The following is an 18,008-nucleotide window of genomic DNA, read 5'->3' as shown; positions in this document are numbered from 1 at the left end:
ATTTTGATGAAGTTTATGAGTGAGGAAGGGACCTCAGGATTTGTCCATTGAAAATTCCCATGAGGATACAGTGTCATCACTTTAATGTGTAACAAAGCAAGGTTTTGAAAAATCTTAGACACCTTATGTTGGAGCCTCAGCATAAAATATTTTATATAACATTTGCTTCTTTTATTTTTTCCCCTATGATGGCATCTGTCCATAGAGGCGTTCTCAGCTCCAGTGTTTCAAAATGGCCCAGATAAAAATGGATTCAATCTCGGCTTCGTAAAGAATCTTCAGCAAGTATTTGGAGAGGAAAAGAAGCTGTGGTTACTACCGATTGTATCCAGGTAAGTGGTAACCAAAACAGTGGAAAAGAGGCCAATACCATGAAGCTGAGGGCCAAATTCTGGTCCTGGGCTCAGCCTGAGTGTCGACCAGTATGTATTGCGGAGTTCTGCAAGAATCAAGAGGAGCTGGTGTCCTCGCATGTAGATTGAGAAGTGGTTAGGGAGTCACTCCTAAGCAACAGCTGCTGCAGCCTCATTGCTACACCTCCAGCTGTACTGCTGACTGGAACGTGGTTAGGCAGTCATAGACCCATCAGCAAACATCTTTGCCTTGTCCCCCCAGGCTTCCTGTTAACATGGATGAATGAAACTGCCACGGAGCACAGCTTCATAGTGTACAGGTGGTCTGCACCTTCTCTGTTGGCGTGTGTGTGTGTCTCTGTCTGTCTGTCAGTCTCTCTCTCTCACATGCATACACACACACGTGTGCGCACACACACACACGAACTATTACATTTAGCTATCTCTCTTAATTATATTTAAATGATTGGGCTAAATTGAACTCCATTTGAGTTACACAAGTAGTGAATTCAGACTATAATCTTTATCCCACTGATCTTTAGCAAGAATTCAAGATCAAAATCACTTTAAAACATGGTCTATGAGCTTCCGTCAAAACAAAGTTCCAAAACTGAACCCAGTATTTTCCAGAATTTAGTCCTTTAAAAGTAATCTCTGGACATTCAAAGACTTGTTTTAGGTTTGACTCAAGCCCAAAGCAAGGAGTAAAGTTGTAGTTCAACCTTCAAATGAAGCAAGTCGGAAGTAGCTTATTTTCTGCCTTTGTCTCCCCAGCCAGGGTGATGGACATTCCTTCCCAATGAGAACGTTGTGTGAAGCTCAGAATCCACTGCTAGCAAATGAAGAGCAGTGGGGAGATGACGGACTGGATGAAGAGAACCATGGTAAGGTAACACAAAAGGAAATTTAGCTGTGTTTTAAACTAAAGTAACTGTTGGGTGGATTCAAAAATAGTCACTGAGAACCCACTATGAGAGTTATTCTTATGAAAGAGCATGTTGGCTAAGTCTCTGACAGCTCTGACTTGGTTAATGAAATAGAACAAACATAAGGCCCAAGTTTGGAATGAGTCTCTCATTTTGCAGGAGGAGCTCTGCTCCTACAAATACAGTAACTCCTCACTTAAAAAGAACGAGGAGTACTTGTGGCACCTTAGAAACTAACAAATGTATTTGGGCATAAGCTCTCGTGGGCTAAAACTCCGATGAAGTGGGTTTTAGCCCACAAAAGCTTATGCCCAAATACATTTGTTAGCCTCTAAGGTGCTACAAGGACTCCTCGTTCTTTTTGCTGATACAGACTAACACGGCTACCACTCTGAAACCTGTCGTCACTTAAAGTCGTCCCGGTTAATGTTGTTTCGTTGTTACATTGCTGATCAATTAGGGAACATGCTTGTTTAAAGTTGTGCAGTGCTCCCTTATAATGTCATTTGGCAGCCAGCTGCCTTGTCCACTGCTTACAGGGAGAGCAGCCCGTTGCAGCGAGCTGGTGGGGGCTTGGAACCAGGGTGGACCGGCAGCCCTGCATCAGCTCCCCTAAGTTCCCTGTGCAGCAGCCACCCAGCAGACTATCGATTGCTGGCAGTTCAGCTGTCCCTCCCCCCCACTGCCAGGTGCTGCTCCTGCCCTGTGCCTTGGAGCTGCTCTCCAGAGCCTCCTGCTTGCTACGGGCAGGAGGAGAGGAGGCGGACAGGGGGGCTAATGTCAGGATGTCCTCCTCCCCCCTGCTCCTGCACCCCGCTTACCCTATCTCCATAGAGCAGGGGGGACACACAACAGGACTCAGGAGGGAGGGAGCTTCCTGGCAGCAGCTGCTGTGGTCTCAGCTTGCTGATTAACTTAACAAGGTAATGTACTTAAGAGTGGTGTCTGCATACTTAAAGGGGAAATGCGCATCTCTCTCTCCCGCACACAGGGTGTGTGCCTCTGTCTCTGTCCCTCCATTCATGCTGCCTTGTAGAGTGTGAGGCTACGTTAACAACAATGAGTTAACCCTTGAGGGCTCAGCCAATTGCTAGTTCATCATTTAGCAGTAAGGCATGCCCTGGGAAATATCCCACCCTCTGACTCCACCACCTCAACCAAGCTTCACAATCATCATCGCTGTGTACAGTATTAAATTATTTGTTTAAAACTTAAACACACACACACACTCTGTATGTGTGTGGTGTGTGCGCACACATATATATGTCTCTTGTCTGTCAAAAAAAAAAATTTCCCTGGGACCTAACCCCTCCATTTACACTAATTCTTATGGGGAAACTGGATTCGCTTAACATCATTTTGTTTAAAGTCGCATTTTTCAGGAACATAACTACGACGTTAGGTGAGGAGTTACTATAATTGGACTTGCAGTTTTGCACCCCCAAGTTGCAGGCAGAATTGGTGACTTTTCTTCATCAAGCTATTTGATTGCTCCCACAAATTAAATACGTAGATGTGTAAATACTCTTTGCACCAGGTATGCAATGTAGCTGTAGCCCTGTCGGCCCCAGGATATTAGGCAGCCAAAGTGGGTAAGGTAATATTTTTTTATTGTCTCAGAACTCTGTGTGGCTCAAAAGCTTGTCTCACGCTAACAGAAATTGGTCCAATAAAAGATATTCCCTCACTCACTATTTGCACCCACAATTATTTGGGACATGAAACTGTGCATGCTCAATGAGAAGTTTACCCAGCGTACATGTCAGAGTGTGTGTGCACATGCATATGTACAGTAACTGCATTTTGGCACTGTGAATCAGTCAGTAAGGATGCCCAATTATGCTTTGCCTCAAAGTGAGACTGTAAGGTAGGTGGTACTTAAACAAACCTGTCCATGCTGCTATAATTGGTGTTAAAGAAATACTTGTGCCTACAGCAATTATAGTGAAATGGCTTGTTTGTACAACAGTTATAATTTCAGATTAATTGAAAATTAATTTTTGGATTGATGGAAATAAGACTTGATGGACCTCTAAAAACATAGACACACTTTTTATGCTATGGTGCTCCTGTGAAAAGGCCCCTGCTAATATATCCACTCGCTGCTTGCTTTTGCTCTGGTTAAGATACCTCTACAGTTTCAAAATAATTCAGTGCTTCTGCCTATTGAATCACAATTTTTTTTCTCATGTACTTGTTAACCCCCAAACTCCAGCCTTCAAACATGATGACAAGCATTAACACATCCCGGTGTCCTGTAAAGCTTCATGCCCTCCAAGTTTTAGGGTTCCAGAATATTGTCACTTGGTGTCATGAGGCAGGTGCTTACTGTATGGAGCAAGGATAGCCACATATATAAGTTTAGAAAGTATAATAATAAAGGCATAGATATTCCATCCTGGCATGAAAGCTCAGCAGATTTCTATTTAAAGAATTGGATCATGTTTTTTTCCTATAGGAATCGTGAAAACATAATAAACTCTTGTGTAACCATAACTTGTGAATTAAGCAAGTATAGGTGAAGAGCTTGCTAATGCACATTTAGTGCTATAGAGACTAGGCTTTCATTAGGAGCTCATCTTTGGTATCATGTTAACTATTTCCAGGCTTAAAACAAGACCATTCGTGCTGTAGTTGACTTCCGGGAAGCCCCCTTTAGTCATTTTCAACAGTGCATACTTGGGACCTGTGTGGAAGCAATAGCTTTGTTTAAAAATAAAGCTTATGTAGGTTTTTATAAGTGTGTGCAGTCTTGTTACTTGCAGAACACAGAAAGGAGCTAGAGGAAGGATGGTCCAGTTATTAGGGCACTAGCCTAGGATCTAGGTTCAGTTCTCTGCTCTGCCACAGACTTCCTGTGTGACCTTGGGCAAGTCACTTATCCTCTCTGTTCCTCAGTTCCTCATTTGTAAAATAGGGATAATAAAACTGCCTTACCTCACAGGGATGTTGGGAGGATAAATATGTTAAAGACTCCAGCACTTTGAGATCTAATGATGAAAATTGCAATATAAGACCTCAGTATTATTTTTTTTTATTTCTGACTATACAGCACTTGCAGCCTTACTGTCCCCGGTTTAATGTTAGCTTGTGTTAAAGTTTTATTGTGGAGGGGATGTGTCATTGCAAAGTAAATACATGAAACCTTGTCCAAGGCACACTTCAGACACTAGCACTCCAGGATTTCATAAACAGAGCTGAAGAGGCTCATTTCAACATTGGTTCAGATAAGTGATTTCAAATGGCCTTTGTACATCTGGGCTGAAAAAACATCTGCTTCTGCTAAAACGTGTATATTTTAGTTAAGCTAATCTGTCTGACACGGTGATGCATTGCTGATGGACTTTTTAAAATAAAATTGGTGTTCTTCTGTGTGCTATTTGTGATAATTTTAAAAAAAATCAATCCTTCAGGAGTGATTCCCAAGTCCCCTACCCTTTACAAAGTGTTATGGTCTCTGAATAAAAAGTCTGCTTAGCTCTCTAAATATGAGCATAAGCATGCGTAAGAATGAAATTAGCTTTTGCCAAGTCAGCTCTCAAAATCTGAGTTTCAAGCCTTATGATTGTAGTGCTCATATAATGATCAGTGACCTGTACTAGGCTCTTTCCCAGTGAAGAAAATGGTGTGTAATCATCTTGCTCTGAAACTTGGTGAAGTTTTTTTTCAGCACCAATAGGTAGGGCCATTTTGGTTAATTTCACAGCCAGAAGGTTTTTTAATTGGTCAGTTTGACATCTGAAATTTCAGGTTGTTGTAACCGTGCTTCCTGCAGTTGGAAGAAGCTCCCAGAGGTGGAGGTGGGTCTGATCTTCCCCCATACTGCTGGGAGTGCCCCCACGGGGGCTCCTAGCATCCAGTCCTGGCCTCTTCCCCTGAACAACTGCTGTTTGGTGGGGGGGAGATCAGACCCACCTCTGGGCACCTCCCCAAGCTGCAGGAAGCTCCATGGCTGCATTGCCTTCAGAGCCCAGCTGAAACCAATGAGGGTGCAATGCAGCCAAGGAGCTTCCTGCAGTCAGCGGAGGTAATTGGAAGTGGGTCTGATCTCCCCCCCAAGAGCAGCCATGCAGGGGAAGAAAAAGTCCTGTCCCTCCCCAGCCCGGCAGACTAGCAGCTGGAGCTCAGTGACAGATAGGAGTCCCTGGCTGGAGCGCCCCCAGCCCTGCCCCTTCCTCTCCCCTCCAATAGCTAGAGTTCACGGGGGAAGTCTAATTTCACGGTCTGTGACGTATTTCTCACGGTCGTGAATTTGTAGGGCCCTATCAATGGGACTCGAATTCCTTCCTAGAACACAAAAGCAGAATGATCCCTCCTGTGATGTATTTAAGTGGTGTCTCTCTCCTCTTGGAGCTTCTGCAGCACACACCTATGATTGGTCAGGCACCTGCACTTTGGTAGAAGTAGTAAGAGCTGTTCTCATCATCGGAGTCCCTCCTCTAGGCATATGAGGAAGAGGAAGTGACATGCCACAGAGATAATTTAAAAAAAAGAAAAGAGAAAATACTTGATCCAGTTTTGCTGTATAATGTTCTCCTTCTGAACCACCACACTACAATCCTTGCCTGTGCTGTGGTTTGATTTTTCTGAACATAAACAAAGCGAACACCCAGCAGACCCTTAAAGCTAAAAGCAAAAATGGCAAAGGCAAACCCCTTGTGGATATAGTTTTAAAATCAATCTTAGGGGAAACTGGGAGACTTCTGAATACAAGAGACATGTTACTGAAATTCAGGAGGCGGGGAACACCATGACCTGGACTAGGTGTATGAAAAAGAATATTCTCAGTTGCTTTTATCTTCACTGTAAGATTGTGTTCCTCTCGGTTTGAAATGGGTGTTGACCTTTGCTCTGACTTTTTTGTACATTGATTTGCTAAGGATTGTAGCATTTCAGTTAGAATGAAAAACATTCTGAGCTTCTTGATCAACCAGAAACCAAGAACACTTCACTTTCAAATGCACTTTAATTCTTAAGTTATGGCATTTTTCTGATTTCATTAATGCTGTCCTTTATTCACAAACATATTCTCTCTCTAATCTATCTAGTCAGGAAGTTCCCCCAAATGGCCTGTGCTGGCAGATTATAAAATCTTATTTTTTCTAAAAATTAATCTTGAATGCGCTTAATATCCAAATCCTGAATTTGTTGGTCCTATGTGTGCTTGGATTCTGTTTGCCCTTATAGTAACAAGATAAGGCTGTGGACAAGAACTTTTTAAATATCTATGTAGTATATGATGTTAACAACTAATCACACAGGTGGATTTAAATGTATGTTTCAGGGCAAGTCAAAATTCTAGATGTAATTAATATATGTAGTACTTGGATATGTAGTACAGTGAATTTGGGAGCATAATCATGAGAGTAGAGTTCCCCCTGAATTGACCACATATTCCACTGTTTTCTTTGTCATAGTTGGAAGCCGATAAACACAGATTATCACATAAATCTTCAAATATCTGAAGGCACCTGATTTCAATTTAAATGTTACTCATTAGGAAATACTGTATGCATGAGAATTGCCTTGACTGCAGTTGAGGAACTTACTGCAGTGCTCTGACCAGGAGGAATTAAATAAAGAGAAACCTCCCTGTCCTAAGAAATCATCAGTTAATTTGCATAAATCCTTGAAACAAAGCCAATCACCTCTTTTTTCATTGTAGGGATTAAATTGCAATCCATGCAGCTACATCCATCCCCTTCTATCACATGTATTTGAGACACAACTGATATTGCTTTGCAGTCTCTCATTTTCTAGCCATCTCTTTCCTTCCAATCAATGCACCAGCACCTCAAGTGCTATAGTACTGTAACTGAGTATTTGGATTATATCCAGAGCAATAGCAGCAAGACCATATAATTTTCTGAACTAATCAGACCTGAACCATGCCATTAAAATTGGAAGATCTTTACTTGTCAAAGTGGCTGTTAAAGCCTGTGGCATGGACTGTGAATCAGATAATGTCAATAAATAAACTCTCAGTTTCGAAATCAGCAGGGTTACCCCGATGGGGATGAATGTCTGATTTTGTTTAAAATGGTGCTTAAAAAAATTATCTATAACATTTAATGGCTAACGGTGTATTCAGAGCATAAGGATGACATGAACACTATTCTATCTATCTCTAACCATTTTGTTTTCAATTTTATAGGTTACCATGAAGGTTCATCTCTTGCCATAGAAATGGAGACATAGCGGTTTGCAAATCTGATGGTACAAAACTCATTCAGACAGGTCAGCACTTTGTTTTCAGGTGACTTGAGACAGTCTGATTCTGACATGGGACTTCTTCTGAGGCCTTGTCATTTAACCTGTTTGTCTATATCTCCTTCTGTGAAATAGGATAATAATGCCTCATAGGGACACTCTGAGGATTAATTATGGTATGTTTGTACAGAGCTTTGAATAGAAAAGTGTGAGATAAAGTAATGGAGGTTGGGGTTTGGGGGTTTTTTATTTTATTTTATTTTATTTTTTTAACCTCCCAGGACTGTGGTGAACTGTCAGTGTGGTGCACAGAGTGTTGCCTACAGTGTTCTCTCTCCTTGTTCAGAGATCTAGAAAATAAATTTTACATATCTCTGACCTACTTGTGTGAGCTAAGAGAGCCCAGAGAAGCCCCCTCAGTTTACAAACCCCATAAGAGCACCGAAAGGCATTTAACTTGAAGGAAAGGATCAAAGAGTTGTGAGGTATTTGATGGTGGAATGTGGCTGGGCAGTATATTCCCTAAGATTTAATCACATCTCTCCCCCGCATGACCACAGGAATGAAGATCTGTTTCATGTACTTCCAAAAGTAGCGGGTAGGGCCTGTGGAGGAGTTGGGAATAGCAATGCTACATTGTAAATTCCTCTTCCATGCAATCAGGGCTAAATTACAGTAGCTTACAATGCTCAAGTCAGTAGTGACTCTCCCATCTGGCTTTTTCTCACCGTGGAGGGGCCTGGGTATAACAGCAGATGGCATGGGCTGGGAGAGGAGTCAGGTCCTTCATGTCAGAATGTCACTGATCCATCAACTTAGCTCCCATATGTTCTGGCCTTCACAACATTGGGAGGATGCCCTCTCACAGCTCCACTCAGTTATGAGCTGTGTCCTCCTCAAGTCTCTGCAAAGGAACCGTGCAATGAAGCACCACTTCAAGAGATCTACTTCTCTTTCTGTTCTGTAGGTAGGGCAGTGTAGGGCCGTGGGTAGACAGAGGACGTTTAACCCTTACTTTGTTCAAAGTGTTAATTGTAAACTCTGTGCTAACGCAGCATAATCCAGTACCTAGTTCTGTACTTCAAAAAGATGATTTAAGGCCTGGTCTAAACTAGAGAATTATATGGTAGAACTACGTCACTCAAGGGGTGTGAAGAATCCACGCCGCTGAGCAATGTAGTTATACCAACCTAACCCCTGGGGTAGACAGAACTATGTCGGGGGGAGAGCTACTCCTGTCATCAAAGCTACCGCCTCTCGGGGAGGTAGATTTGCTACGGTGACAGTGTAGTAGCGTCTTCACTAAAGCGCTACAACTGCGCCGCTGTAGTGTGGTACGTGAAGACAAGCCCTAAGACTATTTGATAAACTACTTGTTATAGCTTTTGAATATGCATCCACTTTCTTCTGAGGAAGACGATGCTACCAACCCAGGAAGGAAATGTTGCGAATCTTGATAACACTGAAAGCCACTTGCTGCCCTACACCCATCAAAAATGCTAGTGAGAAGGCAAAGTGTTCCTTGAAGTCTGTATGATTTAAAATAATAAATGTTGAACCCAGTATAAAGGCTGAAGCAGGCAGGTGTGAATTGCTCTGACAGAACAATGCTTAGTTTATTTTTCTTGTTCCTTTAAATTTCAGCTTCCTTCTCAGGAGCCAGCATCTTTTCTTTGCACAGACTTCAGAATTGAAGGTCAGGAAGCAAATGAATATTCAGGATAAAAAAACATCATGAAGTATTATCTGACTGGAATCCTAACGTTCTAGACTGATTGTCCAGAATACCTGCTGGGCGGATCTTTCAGGGCTTTACAAGTTCAGGGTGTTTTAAAGTTAATGTCTGAGCGGAGCAGTTTCATAGACAGTGGGCCAGGGCAGACTGGCCTGAATATATCTATATATAATTGTGTCTGTAATAGGTGAAAAGTGTTGGTGTAAATGCATTTCCACAGTCCTTTCCATTGCTACAAACATCTGGCACTCTAAATCTCAAAATACTTCAAGCCTTTATATTCCCAGGCAGGCTGTTTATCTTGGGCCCGATTCTTCAGCCTTTACTCACGGTGAGTAAAATGTACACATAAATCAACAGAATTTCTTGAGTAAGTACTACTCAATGTGAGTCAGGTTTGCCAAATCAGGGCCTAAATTGGAAGAGCCCTTTGTGTGTATGTGCAGTGTATATTTAGATAACATGCATATACATTTGCAACTGTATATGTGCATAAAATACCTGCTCATGCTGGCAGAAGCAAGGTTAAAGAATATGCCAAGGCCACTGATGCTTCTGTCTAGAAATGCATCATCCTCAGTAGGATTTTGAAGTTTACTGGCCTTCAAGCACAATCCTGTAGCAGGTACTCAAATGTTAAAGGGAATTTTAGACAATATAATGACTTCGTTTAATTCCTAGGCCTAATGTATGGGAATCTAACAATCACATAGAGCACATTCTTCTTCCCTCTCCCACCAGGATCCGCTATTACAAAGGTTTTTAATCACTGTTTTCAGCTCCCCATAAGCATTGATCTAGAAGCAGGTAAATTAGAAACTAGCATTGAATGTATGGCTCCAGCAACTGTGATTGGAGCCTCAACCAAGATGGTTTTAGCCCCATAATGCTGAACACAGCAGCTGATGTATTATATTAGCTCAAACTTCTGCCTGATTAAATGTATTGACTGGGGCTGTAAAGATTTTTTTCAATACCAAGCTGTGGTCATATTTCCCAGTTACTTTGCATTCCTTTGACTGCACATCATTGTTCCAGATTTTTTTAAACTACTTTTGCAATCAAGAATTTTATACTAGGTAATGGAATTTGGAGTTTGGGTCGTAGATGTTAGGGGTAGGTCTTAATTTTCTCTTTCCACCTGTAAGATTCAGGATTGACAGCTCCCTCATCATCCATGCTGGAAATTAGATGCTTGTTTCATAATAGTAATGTATGGACAATACTAATATTAGTCCTTAAGCATAGGTCATAAGATCAGTCATTCTGCTCACTATATACCATTTTAGATACAACTTTTTATTTAGTATCAGTCTTTACTTTCCTGTGGACAGTTCCTGAAACAGCAAGTATGGATGTGATGAGAAACTGCTTGATAAATGTTCAGTGACAAAGGCCTTGTCTACAGAATAGACTTTTTCCCCCTGAGATTTCTCTCTTGCTGCTATGAGAGGAAGATATACCAGTGGTAGCAGCAGCTGGAAATTGTAGGGGAAGAACCTGGTGTACATAACACTCCTCCTCCCACCTTCTGTCACAGATATAAATCACTGCTTTTGGAAGAGGCGTCTTTCATCTCTGTATTTAAATCCTGGAGCTGGTAATCGAACTCTTGCTTTCAGCAGCAACATATTTTACAAACACCCAATTTAACTCCTAGAAGCTGGGGTAAGTGGGACTGCAGAACACATCCATATCCTAGTGTAGGTTCTCTTCTCATCTCTTTTTTTGAGTGTGTTAGCTAATTAATTTGTACATTGTGCAGATGGGACCTCAGACACCTCTTTTGGTAGCTGTTCTGTTATCAGGTGGCTCTCAACATTTTTTTTTTATCAAATCTGAATCTGCCTTTCTTTAGTTTAAGCCCATTACTGCTTTTAATACATTCATAGTCAACTTCTGTAAAGGCTTGCTCCTTTCATTACGTTATTTTCTGTGAAATACTAAGGAAAGATAGCCATGAAATCAAAGTAATTGCCTAATCTCATACAAAATGTGTTTAAAGGGAGATTTTCAAAGGGAGAAATGCAGTTAAGTATCTTAACTCCCACTGAAAATTAATGGGAGTTAGGTACCTAACTGGTGTTTGTGCCTTTAAAAATCTTCCCTTAAATCACTACAAACTCTTTAAAATGCCCTATGTATAAAAATGTGAAGCTAAGGATTGTAGCAGGAGGCTGGCATATTATCTGGTAGCTTGATTGTATCCTTCAGGGCAGGAAGAACAGCGCTGTGGCCAGACCCACATGGAACTCCTGGAGTTTTTTAGGTAGGTTCTTATATCTCTTGTTTTGTTTTTCTGTTTACAGCCATCTAATTCTTTCGTTTCTTACCAAAGCTAACTGTACAGTGGTAGCAGGAGAGTATCTACAAGGAGCTATAGAAGCTGCTCCTGTTTGCTCACTGACTGCAGCTCTGACCTTCTTCTTTGGGTAGACCACATCAGGCTGCATTTCCTGTTGCAATTATCACTAAAATGGCAGGCCATCAGTGTTTATACAACTGTCCAATTCATAACGGGACAGTCTTAAGTAATTTCAGGTATTTTGAAATACTGTTTTGAAATTTCCATGCTTAATTTACATATTCTAATTTAAAAAGCTATTCTGTAGCCAGGTAAGGCTGCAGGTCTCCTTTTTAAGGTAACTTGGTGACTGTCTCCTGTCCAAACAGAAACTAACTGTTTCTTAGCTCTTCAAAATCTACTTTTAAAAATCAGTACCAAGGCTCAAAACTAAATGTGCTTAGAAAATAAAATCAAATCAAATCAGTGCTGAAGTTCAATCCAAGTGAAGCGTGACAAATATAGTACAGAGCAGGAGTGTCTGAGTGACAAAAAAATCAGTTTTCAAAATAAACCTGTTTGCTTTTAGAAGAAATGGTCATACTATGATTGCAGATCGAATTTGTGGATGCTGCAGTCCAATGCAACAGAGTGGAGTTGTGCAAAAACTTTACATCCCAAGAAAGAAGCTGAGTACAGAAAACTGTATTGAACATAATTATGCCCAAAAATGGAGAGATACAGTGTGCCTTTATTTCCTTCCCTAGAGATATTCTGCATCTGCCGTCTTCAAGGCTGCATGTAGATGAATAACCAGGTCCTTTGGGGAAGCCTAGCACCTCATACAATATTTCTACTTAAGTTTCCCTGCTTTGATGGTGTATCGTGACTACAGATCTACTCCTAAGGTCACAGAGGATGACATACTAAGAAGTGTATAACTCTCAGTTGGTATTTTTCACCATTAAAAAGGATTCTGTCAGCTTGAAATCTAGTCACCATAAAAATTGAGTTAAATAGTTTCGACACTACCTGTGATTTGTTGTGGTTTTACAGTCAGTTTCCTATTTATTTTGTAAAGTGTTTTTTTTTTCCCCCTTCCTTCCCTGTTGCTGTAGGAAAGTCATGCACAAACATCAGGGGAAATGCACTATGCACACAACGCTATCAAAAGCACTAAGTAAATGCACTGAAAAAACAGACTGTTGGTAAAATATTCAGCTTGGAGTGTGATTTTTAACGTTCTGATAGCCCTTTAAATTTAAGGGTGCATTTTCTCTTTCAAAGGTGCTATTTGCTGGGCATATTTTTATGCTGCATCACAGAAAGAGATGTTTAAGTCCTATGATATCATCAGGATCCAGTTGTGTGTCTGTTCTTGCCAAGGAAAAGAATGGGCTTCACAACTGTAAACTGAATCCCAGAAAACAGGAGTTAAAGCTCTATTAAACTTTTGGAGCACAATCCTTCTAGCAGGTCCCAATGTTTATTTTTAAATTGTGTGAATGCAATATTCCTGAAAGGTGCCAGATTGATAGCCCTGCACAGTGTACTGTTTAGCCACAAACTGGTGGCAGCAGTACAAGCTTTCCCGAAAGGGAATACCTCTAGGGCTAAAATAGCTGGCAGTCTGCTTTGAGAAATGAAGGCTTGAATGGACAGAGAGAGGCAAGTTGCCAGTTAGTGCTCTCCGTGGTGGCTTTTTGTGCTTTGGATGTGGAAACTGAATTGAAATCACTGAATTCAATTTATGTAATTCACCAAACAGCCATCAGAGAGTAATTTTTAGTCACAACCAACCTGGACTGAATTCAAACCAGAGACCTAAAGATGAAAAGCTTAACAGGGGTTCCTAAAGTCTCTTTGGAAATGTTAAACACTAAACATTAATTTAGCTCAAAGTCTAAAAACTTGGGTATTGAACCTCCCCATGCAAAGCACGTTCCCCTGTACCCCCAGCCCCAGATCCATTTTATACTGACTGTGGTGTTCATATCGGATAAGAAACATTTATTTGTCCTATCCTCCTCTTCCTCTCTCCTCTCCCCCCCCCCCCCCCCCCCGCCCAAAATGACCGTACTATAAACACTTTCCCCACTGAATGTCACCACATGCACAAAGAATGCTGTGGGTGGATTTTACTGTAATATGAATCATTCGGTCAAGCTGCCTGTCTCCTATGAATAACAGTCCAAAATATTCCACTGACAATTATCCTCTTTACATTCCAGATACCCTGCTCTAACAAGCAGGTAAGGCATCATATTGATGTCTGCATAGGGTGTCTTGTGACAAGGCCTCTCCTTGGCCAGTGAGTTGCTCTCCAAGGAATTAGTGTTTGTAAGCATCTCTGCACTGCAGTTTGTTTTGTAAATTTGGACTCTTGCTGAATCAGTGTAAGATGTTTTTGGAGTAGAATAAGTTTTTGTATTCCTTTAAACAGGAATTCAGTTCTGTACATTTTTAATAGACTGTACTTGTTGCATGTAGGTGTACTGTAATCAGTAAGGACTAGGAAGCTTTCTATTAGCATGATAGTGTGATGAATGTTTACTTCCCAGAAATGGCCAGAGCTGTGGTTCAGCAAAATCTACAGTGTATTCCAAGTGTAGGAGGTGTGTATTCTGGCACAGGCTGAAAGCATAATTTTGTACCAGTTACAGGACTAGCTGCATAAAGTCTGTAACACAATATGAATGTAACCTGTCAGGAAATACTTCCTTTGTATCTAACGATGTGGATGGGGGAGTTAAGATTTTAAAGATGCATTCAGGGAACAACTGCCTTCAGTACAGTTGTTAAGCCAGCACAGCAGACTTGCCATTCATATGGCTGACTGTTCCACAGAAGTGTTAAGGGAACTGATCATTAATAATTGTAAGCTGGTTAACAAAACATTGCTGGACCCTTGCCTGTTAGGCCTGAGTCAACTCAAAGTTACACGTTCTCTTTTTGTGTCTGTGGTACAATGTTTTCAAACTGATCTACTTGAAAAATGTCTTCTTCTTATTGGTATTTTTCAGTTGTCAGCAGGTGTTCTGATGCAGAACATTTCAAACTGAGGTTTTTTTCCCACAAACCATCAATTAAAGCATTTGCATGGCAGAGTTGCTTTTTCATTAAAACTAATGTTCTGTTAGCAGCTTGGAGGGTGGCAACCAATTCAGACGTGGAGCATTAGATATGTACTTTTCCTGATCATTTCCTCTTATTTCATCTCGTTTCACTTTTTTTGATAATTAACAGTCCACCAAGATGATATCCGTTTGTTCATTTTAGTTTTTACAGGCATTCTTATTCCATTTTGTTAAAGAATTTTTCTTCCTGATCACATGCAAATGACTTACAATTTATTATTTTTCAGCCAGCTGCATTTTTTCCTTCAGTTACTAATGCAGAGAGTGGATGGAATGGGCTCTCAAAAAATGTTGTGCAATGTAATTTCTTGGTTTGATGTCAATTATTTGTCAATGGGTATCTTTGCATCATCCTTGTCATTCTGATTTGTTTTTTTGTTCAGTGCAGCAAGATCCAATTTTCTGTATCTTCTTTTGAATGCTTAAATATTTTTTTTAAATCCCTATTTTACTGTTTTCTGTCTGCAATTTGGAATGTACACATTGAAATTTTTAAAAATGGTATTCACATTTATATTTCAAGTAAGACCAAAAATCTTTTATGCCTGCAAAGATGCTGTTTAAAGTATTCATTCTATATCAGGATTTGAGGTTTGCAGCAGCATCTGCAGTACAGCTGGTATTAGAAAAATACGACTGTTAAAATAGACAAAAGGGTCATTCTTGCTCTTTTATTCCAGTTGTGCTTAGGAAGAGGCATTCTTTTTGCACTGGGTGCTAATATCAAACAGCCCATGTAACGCAAAGGTGATTTTACTAAACAGAACTTTTTTGCTACTTGTAACTACCTTTGCATTTACTTGTGACCAAATCCTATACCAAACCTGGACGACAGAGGTGTCTTTCCCCCCACTCGCAAAGCTGCAGAGCCTTTGCAGTGTATTATCTATTACACACCTGCATGGAAGGAAAGCACATAATCTGTATCTCTGTGTTTTTCTTTCTCCTCTGGGCCCTGGTGCTCAGTGAGCCCTAAAGCTGTTTTGTGGTGCATCTATAAATGGCGCAAAGTCATGACACAGGCATCTGGTATCCTAACTGTGCAACAAACCACCCTGGTTCTGGTGCAGACAGGGCCTTTCTACAAGGGTGAAGGAAACTAAGTGCTTGTCTACACATGAAAGTTCTTCTAGAATAAGGTAGGGTGTGAATTTCAAGTGCAATGGCTATTCCAGAATAACTTGTGTGTAGACAAACCCCAAGTACCATAAAAATGTAAGTTGCTTCATTTACGCAGGGAGCTTCGATTTTAACTTCCGCCAGTTCTTTTGTAAAGTTTTCAGTGCATCTTCATTTAGGGACGGACTTGAGCCATCATTTAGTCAAGGGAGATCCTCCTTCCCTAAGTTTTTAAAACAGGAGCATTTCAAAAATAACTTTTTTAAAAAATTCATACTTACCTGTTAGATGTAAGCAACCTACATGTTGGAGTTCACTTTTCATTAGTTATTTTGTTTAATATTTTACTCTACTTCAGAATCCATTTTGACTGGTCAGCTTCACTCCTTGCTGCACAGGCATGGGTTTTGTTTGCTGCGGAAGGTGTGAATCAAACTAAACATTTTATCCAAACTACTCAGAAAGCTTTGCTTGGGGAGAAAACCTACTGTCACTTGTCCCCTTCAATATTAACAACCAGTGCAGAGAACTTTCCCTTCGCACTAATGTAAACTAGCATAGTGAGCCATATCATGTCAGCAACTTTAAACGGGACTGCCATTTGATTTAAATTAGTTCTGCCTTACATATACACACTAACTTACTTGCTGGCGCAATATGGCCCTATGTTCATACCAGTAAGTGTGTTTTCTTTGCTTTTTTTGAAATGCATCTTGCAGATTCAGTGATTACTGGAGTGTTCAGCTAAGACTGTGATAGATTGGAACTGCATGAGGTTTTATCTCTCACACTTCCTTATGTTAACAGGGGGGCCAAATGTTTTCCATAATGTTATGAAAAGTCTGACAGCATTGGGAATGTTTTTGCGCAGTTTCAAGAGTTTTTATTAGCGATGCTGGCATTGGCTTTTAGTGTCAAATGGATTTTTACAAAAACTTTCTGTACAAACCACCATTTTTATTGGCCAACAAACATTCCCTATATTTGATGTGTTAGTAAGTTTCAGTAGCACTTTCAAGGAGTTTTTATGGTTTGAATACTGTATATTATGCATTGTTTTCTACTATTTGTTTTTTTTACTAGAGAATCGCATGGTTTATACTGTATTGCAGTAAAGAACTGCATTAAAATTGTTTTAGCTTTACATTGATGTTGATTATTGGCCATAAGTTAGTCCAGAGCACCATTTCACAGGCAAGTCTTGTGAGCCTGAAACAGCTGTCTGAGGATAGGAGGGTGTGATAGCTCATCCCACCTAGGCGAGGTTTGAGAAGATCTCACTGCTGGAGCTGCACACGTGGCAAGCTCAATTCCTGCCTCCTTTGCCCTGGTGAAGGGATACTTGCACCAGCTTGTCTTTTTGAGGAGAATTCCCATTCCACCCTATTACAGGCAGGAAGCTTACCAGTACACCACACTACAGCATTTAAGTGTTGGGATATTTTTTGAATGATATTAAGCACCATGTTAAGGTGAGGTACAAGTTTTACAAACAGGCAATCCAGTTGCTATCACTTGTGTGTGAAAAACTTTTTTTGCTTCTCTTTTCAGAATAAACTGTTCGCGCTAGGTATTCCAAAAAATTACAGTAAGACAAGACCCTGTTTTGTTGTGCACTTGAAGCTGAGGGACTTAAATATTTTACAGTAAAAATTATACACCAAGAAGCTAGAACTACATTTAAAGTGTGTCAGAGTTTTAGCTTGTGTTTAAGAAGCATTTAGACCTAATTACTGGACATAAAATGCAAGACAGCTACCAACATAAACCCCTTTCTTAGGAATGCTGGCTGGTAGACAGGGCTAGAAACCAGGCATCACTTCATCTGACAGTTTACTTATCTTTAAAATGGTTAATTAGAACACATATGTAGCTTAACACATAGGGGTTTTAATAAGGCACAATTGCTAAGTATTTTGTGTAGAGATTTTTTTGAAAACCATACTGTTGCCATCTTCAGCAGTAGCCCTTTGAGCATTTTCACTACAGCAGCAAGTGGGTTATGGTGGAAGGCTTCTTTATTTTTTAGTACCACAGAGCTTAATGAGGCACCTACAACATGTTTTAGTATGTGGAATTAATCCATAGAGAACAATGACCTAAAAAGAGTTGAAATCAATGGCTGTGGGCACCATCCATGGACCAGAAATCTACCTCTGGTGCTAATGTCTATGCAGAGTTCCTAGTGCCTTCATGATTTTTGAATTAGTAAAATAAGCTGTAATGACTACACCAGCACAATGA

At 40.5% G+C, this 18,008-nt stretch overlaps 1 protein-coding gene across 3 annotated transcripts in view; it reads left to right on the top strand.

The window, feature by feature from the left end:
• The window catches only part of ZDHHC15 (zinc finger DHHC-type palmitoyltransferase 15), a 40,711-nt gene extending 23,803 nt beyond the window's left edge, over window positions 1-16,908 (top strand). For 2 of the 3 annotated variants that reach the window (XM_037908124.2, XM_037908125.2), the window contains 4 exons: window positions 206-332; window positions 1,128-1,237; window positions 7,434-7,516; window positions 9,134-16,908. In XM_037908124.2, coding sequence (XP_037764052.1) covers window positions 206-332; window positions 1,128-1,237; window positions 7,434-7,477 — 281 coding nt within the window. In that variant the 3' untranslated portion in view covers window positions 7,478-7,516; window positions 9,134-16,908. The remainder of the gene's footprint in view (window positions 1-205; window positions 333-1,127; window positions 1,238-7,433; window positions 7,517-9,133) is intronic. The other variant, XR_006283612.1, reaches the window with a different exon arrangement.
• Window positions 16,909-18,008: the final 1,100 nt, after the last annotated feature.

Source organism: Chelonia mydas, chromosome 9 (genome assembly GCF_015237465.2).
Source record: "Chelonia mydas isolate rCheMyd1 chromosome 9, rCheMyd1.pri.v2, whole genome shotgun sequence".
Classification (NCBI taxonomy): domain Eukaryota; kingdom Metazoa; phylum Chordata; order Testudines; family Cheloniidae; genus Chelonia; species Chelonia mydas.
Note: the sequence above shows the minus strand (reverse complement) of the source record. Positions and strands in the feature narration are given on the sequence as shown.